The 13,258-nt window shown below is 37.1% G+C and overlaps 1 protein-coding gene across 3 annotated transcripts; it reads left to right on the top strand.

Annotated features, from left to right (window-relative positions):
• The first annotated feature begins 4,786 nt into the window (after positions 1 to 4,786).
• On the top strand, positions 4,787 to 12,075 carry LOC149875946 (uncharacterized). 3 transcript variants are annotated; one of them, XM_090075985.1, is made up of 5 exons: positions 4,787 to 4,862; positions 8,115 to 10,934; positions 11,168 to 11,233; positions 11,493 to 11,549; positions 11,708 to 12,075. In XM_090075985.1, exons 2-5 carry the CDS (start codon positions 8,144 to 8,146, stop codon positions 12,025 to 12,027), a joined length of 3,234 nt encoding a protein of 1,077 aa, XP_089932111.1. In that variant the 5' UTR covers positions 4,787 to 4,862; positions 8,115 to 8,143; the 3' UTR covers positions 12,028 to 12,075. The 3 variants fall into 3 exon arrangements, with proteins under 3 accessions (XP_089932111.1, XP_089932113.1, XP_089932112.1); XM_090075987.1 differs by having other exon boundaries at positions 4,790 to 4,856; XM_090075986.1 differs by lacking the exon at positions 4,787 to 4,862 and having other exon boundaries at positions 5,303 to 10,934.
• The last annotated feature ends 1,183 nt before the right edge of the window (positions 12,076 to 13,258 follow it).

The raw sequence follows: 13,258 nt of genomic DNA, 5'->3' as shown, positions 1-13,258 counted from the left end.
TTTGAAAAAACATTCAAAAACTACCTTTAAACATGATTTAAATTTAATAGTTAAAAACTACCTTTAAACATGATTTAAATTTAAAAAGGAAAACTACGCTAACATTTCTTTGAAAAAATATTCAAAAAGTACCTTACGAAAGAGATAGCACACGAAATTAAAAAGTTGCATTTAGTCATCCGTTTCTTCTTCATCAAAGTAGCGAGGCGTTTATGCACTTTTTATTCTCTAAGTTATCTCTACTTACGCAAATGGCTTTTGTTTATTTCAATGTAAAACTTTTCAAAGAGTATTTTGTTAAAGATTATGCTGCAGGGGCTGTGTAAGAAAACTCTGGTGACCTTTCTTTAAGAAAAAGCAACTAAAGTAGATGTGCGCCTAGAAAATCCAAATTGCGATTCACTAAATTAAAAGACATATACAACAAACTTTAAAAGTGAAACTATTTTTACAAGCGTATTTGGGAAAGATGAAATGTTCTTATGACATTTTAACGTTACGAAAGGGATTTTCTTCTGTTCAAATATTTATTACAATTTAAAGTGTTAAATAATGTTACAGAAACGACCTAAAACGCCTGTTGTATTAATTTAAACGAAACAAAATAGATAAAAAGAAAAACTATCATTAAAAAAAAAAGTAAAAAAAGAAAAGAAATAGAAGTTGAGGAAAAATAAAAATAAGAACTTCTAACAAAGAGCTCTTCTTTTTATTTTTCAGATTTTAGATGCTTAATTCCTTGAATGAAAAGTTGAACTGATGACTCACTACTAAGGTTGTTCCTAGCCTTCCGTTCTCAAACTAGGCCATTCTGAAGAGGCCTGTTCGATTAAGTACCGTTGATAGTAGTATCGCACGTAAGAGACTTCTAAAACTCTGATTATTAATTCCTGGAATGAGAAAGTCACCTCATACTCACTAACGAGGTTGTTCTTAGCCATCCGTTCTTAAACTAAGCAAAACAGTGAAGTCGTTCGATTAAGTATCACAGTTTGCTGATTTCGCACATGCACCATTGCCGAAACTTGTGATGCTTGGTTCCTTGATTGGATTGAAAGAAGCGATCACCATGCATTTTACAAGCTGTCCGTTGTTATGTTTTGCAATTCAGTGGTTCTGTTTTGCAATTCATTTTCTGTTTGTTTAAGTATCATCGATGGTGGTGTCGTGCATGCAAACTTTCCGAAACTCTGATGCTTGTTTTTCTTGAATGGAGAGATGAGCTTATACTTTAGGTGACTTTTAAAACTGCAGTAATTAGTGCCTCGAATGGAAAAACGAACTCATTCATTACAGACCAAGGTTGTTCCTGGCCATCCGTTAACATATTAGGCAACAGTACAGCGAAGCTGTTTGTTTTACAAGCTTTTGTCGTTTCGAGAAATCACTACATTAAGCATTCGATGGTGATACACGACTGATGGCCAGGTTCTGATTTTCGAATGAAAAGAAGAGTCGCATCCGACCACCGGTCGGCTTTCGACGCAAAACAGCTGTACACACTCGTCCAACGATCCAGTGACTAACTGTTGCAACGAGAAAGTTAGCTTTATTTGTCGTGCAGATTGTCCGCTTTGACGTAAAATGCTAGAAATTTGCTGAACGCTCGGTTTGCGCCGCCCAAGAGTCATTCTGTTTCTGCGTTGCCAGCGTCTGTCGGCTAAATACAACTGTAGACTCCGCGCAAGCTTTTTCACCGCAAAAGTTGTACAGAGCCACACCGAAGGCTAAAATCGACTTTAAGGTCGAAGGTTAAAATCGACCCTAGAGGTTTGAAAACGACGTCACGAAATTTTCAAGACATCATCGAAGAAAATTACGGCGGCCAGATGCAACTCTTAGTACTAACTCTACTAATCTTAGTACGTTAAGCATTCCAGTCGAGAGATCAGACGTTTTTTCGTCACCTAAGAGACCGGCCGATGCGTTTGCGACGCTGCGGAAAGAAAGAAGATGGCAAACCACAGGGTTGTTACCGTAACAAACCTCCGTGAGTACCTCCATCTCGAGTGGCTTTTGAAGAAACGTTCGTTTTAAACTCAAAGGGATGGTTGTTAAAGCTCACAAACGCCTGGTTAACGATTTTCTAACGGCAGACACCGTGTTTACAATGGATACAGACCGATTAACTGAGCCCAAAGCGCAAGATCTATCAGAAAACTCCTCTAGGTCGATGCAACGAGACGACTAGACACGTGCGTCTAAAGGCATTTTACAATTGAAGGACGCCCCTCGTGGGCCCTTTAACCTTAACACTAAACTCCTGCTTGATATCCTCGTCCCCAGGTTTCCAAACCGTAACCCCAACCCCCTCTAATCCTAACCCCCTTACCCTCTAACTCTCCCCCCTCAAAAAAACAAAAAACATAAAAAAGCAAACAAAACGAAAAAAAAACTTGCTTCCCTCCTCACTTTTAGCTCTAGGATGCAACACCTTTTTGCCGCCCTCCGCTAGAAGGGAGTAGGGAGTAACGAAAGCTTGACATCAAAGTAGCGTTTCGTATGAGATTTGTTTGCCAAAATTTGAGCGTTTTTAAAAAAGCCAAGACTTCGTCAGAGGGGTTTCTTCTTTTCTCCTAAAGCTATCGATCGATTAAAAAGCTCAAAGCAAAGAAATTCAAAACAAAATACAAAAACGGGAAGTTTTAGTTTCTGCACCACAAGCCAAGCACTAGTTCAAACTGGAGATAATAAAAGGAAATCGAATGATCTCACTTCTCAAACCACTGAGCTGCCATTGGTCGGCAGTCTCTTGTTTGGAGACCATTGAGCTGCCATTGGTTGGCTGTTTAATCGTTGCGATTGGTCGGCAGTTTTATCGTTGGAGACCATTGAGAGATATAAAAGGAATTTTTTTTTTGAGCACAACATTAAACGTTAAATCGTTAGATGTTGTTATAAAGGCACCATTAGAATGCGATGTCCTCAAATATTTTCCTCGATATTTTAATAAGTAAACAAAAACAAAACTAAGTCTTGCAACTGGCGAAAACTTTCAATAAGCAAACAAAGCAACAACTTTCCTTTCGAGTTTTTTACATTTTAAACAAAAGACAAACAAAGAAAAAAAAAAAACAAACAAAAACAAAAACAAAAACAAAAAAACAAAACAAAAACAAAACAGAAAAGGGAGAATGAGTGAGTCGACTGATTTCGCTCAACTGTCTTAAACGAGAAGTCATAAACGTTTGCTTGTGCCAGCAAGTTGCAAATTAAGTTGTAAATGAACTGCACCGCAAAAGCTTAACCACAGTTTATTAAGCATATTAAGCCTTTGCTGACATGTTAAGACATTTTAAGCCTTTGCTATTATCATGAGGCTTTTGCTCCACGAGCCAAAAAAGTACGCTAGAGTTGACAAACTGCATCGCGGTCGAAAAGTGTAATTACGCCAACACTTTTATCCGTTTTAAGCATTTCGTTTTCGCACGAACAACAATTAAAGCAGCTCGTTGAGCTTAACGACGTTCGTATTTTTTTTCGAAGCCAAAACTTCGGCTATAAGTAGAATGAAGAGGCACTTCGAAAAACAACAAAGCTGTTCGCAGTCGATAGCAACGAGCGACAACATCTCTGCGAGTCTGGCATCAAGGTAAACAGTTTTTTTTTACATTTTCATTTGTAAGTGCCACTTTTGTGTACATTATGTATTCAAAAATTTCTTGCTGACGCTAGATTTTTCGTTTTCAATGAACAACAGTTGCAACCTCTAGTCGTTTGCTAAAACAGCTTGCTAGGACAACCAAATCAATCATATGTTGTGAAAATTTCTTTTTGTTCAACTGACTAAGGAAGATCGAGCGAACGCTTTTTTTTTTATAACTTGTTTGTATCATATTGCTATTAAGAAAACAGCGTTGTGTATACTAAACGTGACATAATTGGCAATTATCCGTAACTAAAAATAAGATAGAAATTACAAACTTGATACCATATTTTAATTACTCTAACAAAACTAGACGTCATCGCGTGAGAAAATAAATGTTCATAACACATAACCTATTTTTTTGTTTTTTTTTTCTTCTCTTTTTTCCTTTTAATCTCTTTTCTTTCGTCCAAAAAGCGTTTTGATTTTTGCCTCGCCACAAGCGATGAAATCGATAAAAAAACCTGCTCGGACATTCTCAATTCTCAACAACAAAAGCAATCAAAGTTCTAGCTCTCGAGCACGTGCGCCGACAGGTTGATGAAACCGTTCAAATATGCTCGATCGCTAGAATTTAAAGAAAGAAACAAGCCAGAAACAAACCAAAATAAAAAAAACAAAAACAAAAATGGACATCTTTAGAACGCTTAAATTTTATAAAATATTTTCCTCTGCGTTTTTAACCAGCTAAACTGTCGTAAAGTTTTTTCGGTGCAGTTCATTTAAAAAACTTAGTTTTCAACTTTTAAACGTTTTAGACTTCTCGTTTAAGGCAGTCGAAAGAAATGAGTCGACTCACTCTCTCTCTCCCTATTCGGTTTTGTTTTTGTTTATTTGTTTTTGTTTTTTCTTCGTTTGCCTTCGTTTGCCTTTGTTTGCTTTTGGAAAAGTTGTCGCCATGCGAGACTTAGTTTTTTTTTTTTTTTGCTCAAATTGAGCACAAGTGAGTTTCTAGTCTTGAAAGTGTGCAAAGTGTGGGCCAATCTGGTGGCTGGAGTGATGACACGTGAATGCTGGAAATTCCAGACTTTGAGCGGATTCAGCGTACATAGAAAGAAAATGTAGCATTCACGTGGGTCTCTCCTAAGCGTGCCATTGGTCGGTCTGCTGTCCTTAAGTACCCCCCTCCCCCCCCTCAACGTCACGTTTGCTCAACTTTCTCGGTCTTTGGCGCCCAGAGAAAGCTTGAGGAAGGATAAAAAATGGCGAGGTTTCGGTACTGCGTTTTCTGTTTTTCTTATTTGTTTTTGTTTGTTTGCTTGTTTGTTTGTTTGTTTGTTTGTTAATTTTTTTAATTTTTTTTTTTTTTTGTTTGTTTCGTTCGTTTGTTTGTTTGTTTGTTTCGTTTGCTTCGTTTGTTTTGTGATGTTTTGTTTTCCCTTCTTGATGGCACAAAACAGAAGCAAACAAGACTTTCGGTTATATTCGGTTATATTCGGTTCAATAAAAGTTTGTTGGTTTCTGCACAACAACAACAACAACCACAACAACAAAAGTCCCTCTGTCCCTCAAAAGCAGTTTCTCCTCTGTCCTAAAGAAGAGCCTCTTTGTAATCGATCTTGTCTGAATGCAGCTCTCCTTTTGCCTACAGGTTTTTATTCCAACCCTTTTGTTGTTGTTAGTGCCATGTTGTTGTTATTGTTATACTCTGTAAAAGCAGTTGTTGCTGTTGTACTTGTTTGTTGTTTCTAAAGACACTGTTGTTGCTGCTGTTAGCGCTGTTAGTAATCACCCACTTGGCTTGTATTTTTGTTTCTTGTTTTTGTTTTTTGTTTTATTTATAAACACTCTCTGAGTAAGTGATGCTGTTGCTGTTGTTGTTGTTACAGTTGCAATGAGTGTTTGTTAATGTTCCCCCACTTGGCTTGTACTTTTGTTTTCTGTTTTGTTTTGTTTTTTTTTTGTTTTTGTTTTTTTTTTCTCAACACTCTCTGAGTAAGTGATGCTGTTGCTGTAGTCGTTGTTATAGTTGCAATGAGTGTTTGTTAATGTTCACCAACTTGGCTTGTTTATAATCTATTTTATTTTATCAACACTCTCTGAGTCAGTGATGGTGTTGCTGTTGCTGTTGTCGTTATTATGCTTGCAATGGGAGTTGTTACTGTTCACCCACTTTGCTTGTTTTGTTTTTATTTCTTTATTTTATCAACACCCTTTGAGCCAGTGATGCTGTTGCTGTTGTTGTTGTTATAGTTGCAATGAGTGTTGTTAATGTTCACCCACTTTGCTTGTGTTTTTGTTTTTGTTTATCAACACCCTTTGTGTCAGTGATGCTGTTGCTGTTGTTCTTATTACAGTTGCAATGAGTGTTTGTTAATGTTCACCAACTTGGCTTGTTTATAATCTATTTTGTTTTATCAACACTCTCTGAGTCAGTGATGCTGATGCTGTTGTTGTTATTGTGCTTGCAATAAGTGTTGCTAATGTTCACCCACTTTGCTTGTTTTGTTTGTGCTTTTGTTTTTGTTTATCAACACCCTTTGAGTCACTGATGCTGTTGCTGTTGGTGTTATTATAGTTGCAATGAGTGTTAATGTTCACCCACTTTGCTTGCTTTATTTGTTTGTTGCTTTTTTTTTTATCAACACCCTGCGAGTTAGTGATGCTGTTGCTGCTTTTGTCATTTTACTTGTATTTATAGTTGTTACTGTTCAGCCACTTTGCTTGTTTTTTAATCTGTTTTATTTTATCACCACTCTCTGAGTCAGTGATGATGTTGCTGATGCTGTTGTTGTTATTTTACTTGCAATGATAGCTGTTACTGTTCAGCCACTTTGCTTGTTTTGTTTGTTTGTTTGTTTGTTTTTTTTATCAATATCCTCTGAGTAAGTGATGCTGTTGCTGTTGTTGTTGTTATAGTTGCAATGAGTGTTTGTTAATGTTCCCCCCCCCCTTGGCTTGTACTTCTGTTTTCTGTTTTGTTTTGTTTTTGTTTTTTTTGTTGTTTTTTTTCTCAACACTCTCTGAGTAAGTGATGCTGTTGCTGTAGTCGTTGTTATAGTTGCAATGAGTGTTTGTTAATGTTCACAAACTTGGCATGTTTATAATCTATTTTATTTTATCAACACTCTCTGAGTCAGTGATGCTGATGCTGTTGTTGTTATTATGCTTGCAATAAGTGTTGTTAATGTTCACCCACTCTGCTTGTTTTGTTTGTGCCTTTGTTTTTGTTTATCAACACCCTTTGAGTCACTGATGCTGTTGCTGTTGGTGTTATTATAGTTGCAATGAGTGTTAATGTTCACCCACTTTGCTTGCTTTATTTGTTTGTTGCTTTTTTTTTTATCAACACCCTGCGAGTTAGTGATGCTGTTGCTGCTTTTGTCATTTTACTTGTATTTATAGTTGTTACTGTTTAGCCACTTTGCTTGTTTTTTAATCTGTTTTATTTTATCACCACTCTCTGAGTCAGTGATGATGTTGCTGATGCTGTTGTTGTTATTTTACTTGCAATGATAGCTGTTACTGTTCAGCCACTTTGCTTGTTTTTTTTTTGTTTTTGTTTTGTTTGTTTGTTTGTTTGTTTTTTTATATATCCTCTGAGTTAGTGATGCTGTTGTTGTTATTATGCTTTCAATGAGAGCTGTTACTGTTCACCCACTTTGTTTGTTTATAATCTGTTTTATTTTATCAACACTCTCTGAGTCAGTGATGCTGATGCTGATGCTGTTGTTGTTATTATGCTTGCAGTGAGAGTTGTTACTGTTCACCCACTTTGCTTGCTTATTGTCTATTTTATTTTGTCAACACTCTCTGAGTCAGTGATGCTGATGCTGATGCTGTTGTTGTTATTATGCTTGCAATGAGAGTTGTTACTGTTCACCCAATTTGCTTGTTTTGTTTTTTTATTTGTTTTTTTGTTTGTTTTTGTTTTGCTTGTTTTTTTTTATCAATACCCTCTGAGTCAGTGATGCTGTTGCTGTTGTTGTTGTTGTTGTTATAGTTGCAATGAGTGTTTGTTAATGTTCCCCCACTTGGCTTGTACTTTTGTTTTCTTTTTTGTTATGTCAACACTCTCTGAGTCAGTGATGCTGATGCTGTTGTTATTATGCTTGCAATGAGAGTTGTTACTGTTGTAGTTATGTCTGTCATTTGTCCTTGTTAGCAAGTTCTATTTGCCCTCTCTTGCCTTTTTTCAACACAGTTTCTTTCTTTGAGTCATATGGTTGCGAGATCCTCTCAAACTCCATCTCTTTATTTATTTGTTTCTTTTTTTTTTTTTTTTTTCTCATTCTCCTTCTCATAATAGCAATCACTGCTGCCACCATGCATGTAATGCTAGTTGCTCTCATTCTTTTTCATTTGCTAGTGGAAACTTTGTTTCTTCTTGTTGCTCTCTTTTCTTTCTTTTTTCTCTTTTGCAGAGGATTCGAAAAAACACAGCTCTTCCCTGCAGTTGTAAACATTCCAGGATTCCAGGATGCAGGCAGAAGAAAAACACTCTCACTAACTGTCTTCTTTTTTTTAGCATAAACCGTTGCAAACAAACACCTGAACATGTCTTCTTCACAAGAAAACAACACTGTTGTTGCCCCTTCTCCGAACTCTAAAGCGAAAAAAAAGAAAAGAAGGCAGTCACAAGAACAGAGAGACTTAAAGCTCAAAAACAAAGTCAGGGCCGCATTAGTTGCAGCGTGTGGCTCCGTAAACAGGGTTGTACCTTTCTATGGTACCAAGAAGAGGTACGCTGTTAGCTGTCCGATGCCTTTGTGCAAACATTCCTCCACAAGCATTAAAAGACACTTGACTAAAAAAGATCATTCTTGGACTTTGGATGAAGCTTCCATCTTTTACTCTGCAATGGTCAGGAAGTTTCAGCATGCTCGTCTCGAACGCAAGTCCGGCTGTCCAAAACCTTACCCCTGTTTGCAATGTTGGAAGTATTACGACCGACTGGACATACACTTGAAAGAGACTCATTTCTACGATTCCAAGACGATCAAACAAAAGATTGCAGAGGCAAAGCGATACGACAACGACAAGCTCTATGTCCCTCAATTTATTCGACCTGCCTTCTTTGGTATTAAGCCAGTAGCTGAACAAGCGTCTGCATCAGGCTCTGCATCCTCTGCTCCTGGGCCTTCCTCCTCTTTTTCTTCTCCGGTTCTTTCCTCTGATCCTCTTTTAAGCTTGCCCTCATCAGTTGCTGGTTCGTCCGAGGCTCCTTCTGCAAACCACTGCACCTCTGTAGAAAACAAAGAGCTGAACACCGAATCCGTCCTAGACTCTGATTTTAATTCCTTAAAGCACTTGGTTTCCAACTCCTCCGTCTTGACAGAAGATAAGAGACTCTTGTTTCAGCTGGACAAAGATGCTTTTCACTTTTATTACCAGTCAGCAGATGAGCTCTTCAGAGATTTTGAAAAGTGGCTTGTGGTAGCCAACAACAACACTTTGTCACAAGCAAAGATCTACAAAAATGCAGTTGTTGAAATATTGACATGTTGTGACAGCACGCTGACGCTGCACCCGAACGCTCTCACCAATTCCAACGTTTTGGAGGATAGATACTTTTCCATGCACTTTAAAAACATTCAGCTCAATTCCAAGCTGAGTGAACTTGACCAAACAAAAGCCATGTCTTGTCACACGTTGTACAACCGCCTTGTCTACCTTTGTCTCCTGTTTCGTTTCAGTGAAGCCAGGAATGTCTATTTCGGACTTTCTCATGAGGCCATCCGACGTTTGCGCTGCAAGGTGGAGGAGTTACAAAAAGTGCTGAGGCCCTTTCGTTCTTTGAGGAGGAGCCTTGTGAAAAGCAAAAAATGCATCAACATCATCAATGTCAGTTTGCTGAACGAATATGGCAAGTCTGCATACGTAAGACAGTTAGTGGAATCGATTAGAAAGCCGTCTCTTACACCGACTAGAGACAATGCTGTGTCTCTACGAAACCATCTTCTGCTCTCTGTCACTGTAATTAACAGTTTAAGAAAATCTAACATTGCTCTTTTAAACATTAGAGACTACATGGCTGCTGAGAAGAGTGAGTGTGGATATTGCATTGTGCAAGAGCGCTACAAAACAGCATACAAGTACGGAGCCAAAAACATTCTAGTGCCGAACGACTTGAAAGTGTTGATCGATATTTATTTGCTGAGATACAGAGACCTTCTTGTCAACGACTCTCACTACATGGCTGCAGACACCAAGACTGTTTTGGAGTTGAGCGACTGCTACAGGCCCCTTTTTCCATCGATGAGACCCAACAAAGACGAATGTGTGACACTCGGTGCAACTAGAGTGCCTGTTTACCAGATGGGTTCCTCTGCTATCTCCTCTTGCCTGACGTCCTGCTTCAGAAAAAGCCAAGTAAACATTCCCATGAAGCGTCTTACTCCCACTTGCATTCGCGGTTCGATAGCCACTTACTTTGCCAACAACAGCAAAGAAGATCGCGAGCGGTTTGCTACACTCTACATGAAGCACAGCAGGAACACAATGGATAGCTTTTATGTGTCCCAGTGGAACGCTGCAGAGGAGTTGCGCTTTGCCCTGGGCATCGGACAGTCCTTCGGAGTCATAGAGTCTTTGACTGTTGAAAAGTCTGAGAGACCACCAAAGAAGGAGAAGGATGTGATGGACTGGCTCCAAACTAATGCAGAGGAGTACGGTTTTCATGAGGTTGAGGACATCTTTGAGGAAGATTTAGACTCCGGTTCTGACTCTGAAGAATGTGCTGCTACTTTCAGCTGTACCACAGTGGTTCCGTTTTCTCCAGCTGTAGAAAACAATGTTCCTTTAGAGGATAGCAACGACCATGCCGTAGATTTCTTGTGTGAACCTACCTCAACTCCTGTTTCGTCTGTTCCATCTGAACAAACAATCGCTGGTCCAGTTCTTGAACTATCCCCTGCTCTTGCACAACTAGTTCCTAACGAACAAGCTGTTTGTATGGATGTAGATCAGACTCTAGCTGTTCCTGTTGGCACAGCTTGTTCTCCTCTTGCATTAACATTATTTCCTGATGAACCGGATTTTATTGAACACCATGCAAAACTTTCTCCAGTTTACTTTAATGAGCAAGTGGTTGCCAAACCTGTTTCTGCTTCTCCTTCTCAGCAAGTCGCTTTCTGTCCTTCAAAAGAGGTCTTTTCTGTTCCTCTGACTCCTAGCCTTGTTGCTTTTCAGCAAACATTGGCCAAACCCAGTTTGTTTCTTTCATCTGATCCAGTTTCAGCTGTTCCTGTCCAACAGGCTGGTACTGTTCTTGCAAAGCAGCTCTCACCTTATGCTGTTCAATCTGTTGGTAGCCTATTTAGCCAAAGTCTTGCCTCTACATCCAGAGGTAAATTCTTTTTGATTTTTGATTTTTGATTTTTATGCAAATCTCAACACGCTTTCAAAAAATGAAAATGCCCAAATCAACTCCTTGCCCTATTGTTATTGTTAGAGCTGTAAAAAAAACAAAACAAAACAAAAAAACAACACAGAAGTGTGTATGTATTTGTTGCAGGACTAATTCTGTGATTGCTTAAATGTTTATACAAGTGAATGATACTAAAACTGATTATGTTTTAGAAGTAAAAGATCCAAGAAGAAAAAAAATCAAGTTGGAAATGCCATCTTTCACTCAAGAACTCATCGGTAATGTAAAACCTAATTTATACAAAGATATATAAACACAAACCTCTTCTTGCACAATTTCAGATGGTTAACTGTTAACAAAAACTAGCCATCATTGCTAAGTGCACTTTTAGAAAGTTGTGTCTACCCGATTTCTAATGATGAAGTTAGAAACATCACCGTTAGAAATCATGCACAGCTTGTTATCATCTCTAACACTTAGAAACTGTTGATGGTTTTTATGAATTAGAAAAATGAACATGGTTTTATTTTATTTCAGGATCAACTCAGCCAAGAACAAAGGAAAACAAAGCAGAAGTTAGCCAATGCCATTTAGGTAATCTTTCAAAAACCAGTTATTGCTATCAGTGCAAACAATAAGGTCAACAAAAAAAAAATAAATAAAAAAACAGAATAAATCTTGTCTTACTTCAGAACCAAATGAATATTTGATTTAATCACTTTGTGTTATGACTTGAGTTTGTAAAATTTTAGATGAAATAGTTGAAGAGCTGAATGCTTGCCCTGGCCACAACGAATGGTTCAACACCAGAAGTTTTCCACGATGTGCAGCTTTGGTGTTGGCATACATCTTGCAAGACGTGTTTACAGATGTAAGCTCAAGTTGCTCGTACAAAGATTACCTTGGCATCTTGGCAAATCATAGCAGTGACAAGCTCATTCATGTCTTGCAAAAGTACTCCTACCAAAGCCATATTAAAGACAAAATTAAAAACATGAAGCTAAAAATTCAAAAAGAGGGTAGTTTAGAAAAGTTTGTTCAATATGGCAATATCGTGAAACCATTTATGTAGTTTAGATAAGTTTGTTCAGTTTGGCAATAAAGATGGGCCTTTTGTGTAGTTTGTTTTATCTATGCTTTTGCAAATATTTTTATCTGTTTCGCTAAAGACATAATAAACAAGAAGTTCTGTTAAACTGTTCTCACATTTCTTATTTAAAGATAGTTCAAACTTTTTTTTATCTTTAAAAAAAAAAAAAAGAAGTCGTTTTGTTATTCTGTGAAAACTTTTAATAGAGTTGCATTTAGAATTACTTCTGATGTTTTTAAGAGTTTGTTAAAAAGCAAAATAATATTTCCTGTGATGTTAAACTGCATAAGTGAAATTTAAAAAAGGAAAACTGCTCCAACCATTTTTCGGAAAAAGAAATCAAAAAGTTCCTTATTTTAAAAGATCTAGACATCCATTTCTTCTTCAGCAAAATAGCGAGGCTTTTTTATGAACTCTTACTCTCTATTTTTTCATATCTTTACACAAAGGATTTTGTTTAGATCAATGTAAACATACATAGAAGTATATTATGTTTTTTTTTTTGTTTTTGTTTTTATGCAGTCTAACTTTTGTTTCACTTCTATTTTATTTTACGTTTATCTTGTATTTTATCATGCCTTATTGGTTTTTGCGTTTTGTGATGTCAAGCTGCGTAAGCTAAACTTAAAAGGGGAAAACTACGCTAACTTTTCTTTGAAAAAATATTCAAGAAGTACCTTAAACGAAAGAGAAAGCACACGAATCTTGCCATCCAATTCTTCTTCTGCAAAGTAGCGAGGCTTTTTATGTACTTTTGCTCTCTAATTTATCTCTATTTACGCAAAGGGTTTTATTTCAATGTAAACACGTATAAAAGAATACTTTGTTAAAAATAATGTTAAAGGAGTTGCGTAAAAAAAAACGTCTGAATAAAGTTTCTTTACAAAAAAAACAACTAAGAAACAAGCGCGCCTAAGAAAAACCAGATCGCGATTCACTAAGTCAAAAAACGAAAGAAACAAAGTTTAAAAGGTCTTTCTAGACAACAAATTCTATTTTTGGCAATGCAGTTTTTGTATTTATGCAACCTAACTTTTGTTTGACTTCTATTTTATTTTACGTTTACCTTGTATTTTATCTTGCCTTTTTGTGTTTTGTGATGTCAAGCTACATAATCTAAACTTAAAAGAAGGAAACTAGGCTAACTTTTCTAGTAGAATATTATGTTGTTGGTTTTGTATGCAGCCTAACTTTAGTTTCATCTATATTTTAT

This window comes from Hydra viridissima, unplaced genomic scaffold (genome assembly GCF_058129835.1).
Source record: "Hydra viridissima isolate aposymbiotic clone 2 unplaced genomic scaffold, HvirCarnegie_v1 scaffold_95, whole genome shotgun sequence".
Taxonomy (NCBI): Eukaryota; Metazoa; Cnidaria; class Hydrozoa; order Anthoathecata; family Hydridae; genus Hydra; species Hydra viridissima.
Note: the sequence above shows the minus strand (reverse complement) of the source record. Positions and strands in the feature narration are given on the sequence as shown.

Coding starts and splice junctions, on each gene's coding strand:
- LOC149875946 (XM_090075985.1), top strand. CDS start 8,144: ATGTCTTCTTCACAAGAAAACAACACTGTTGTTGCCCCTTCTCCGAAC. Junction 10,935..11,167: donor TCTTGCCTCTACATCCAGAG/GTAAATTCTTTT, acceptor ATTATGTTTTAG/AAGTAAAAGATCCAAGAAGA. Junction 11,550..11,707: donor AGTTAGCCAATGCCATTTAG/GTAATCTTTCAA, acceptor GTAAAATTTTAG/ATGAAATAGTTGAAGAGCTG.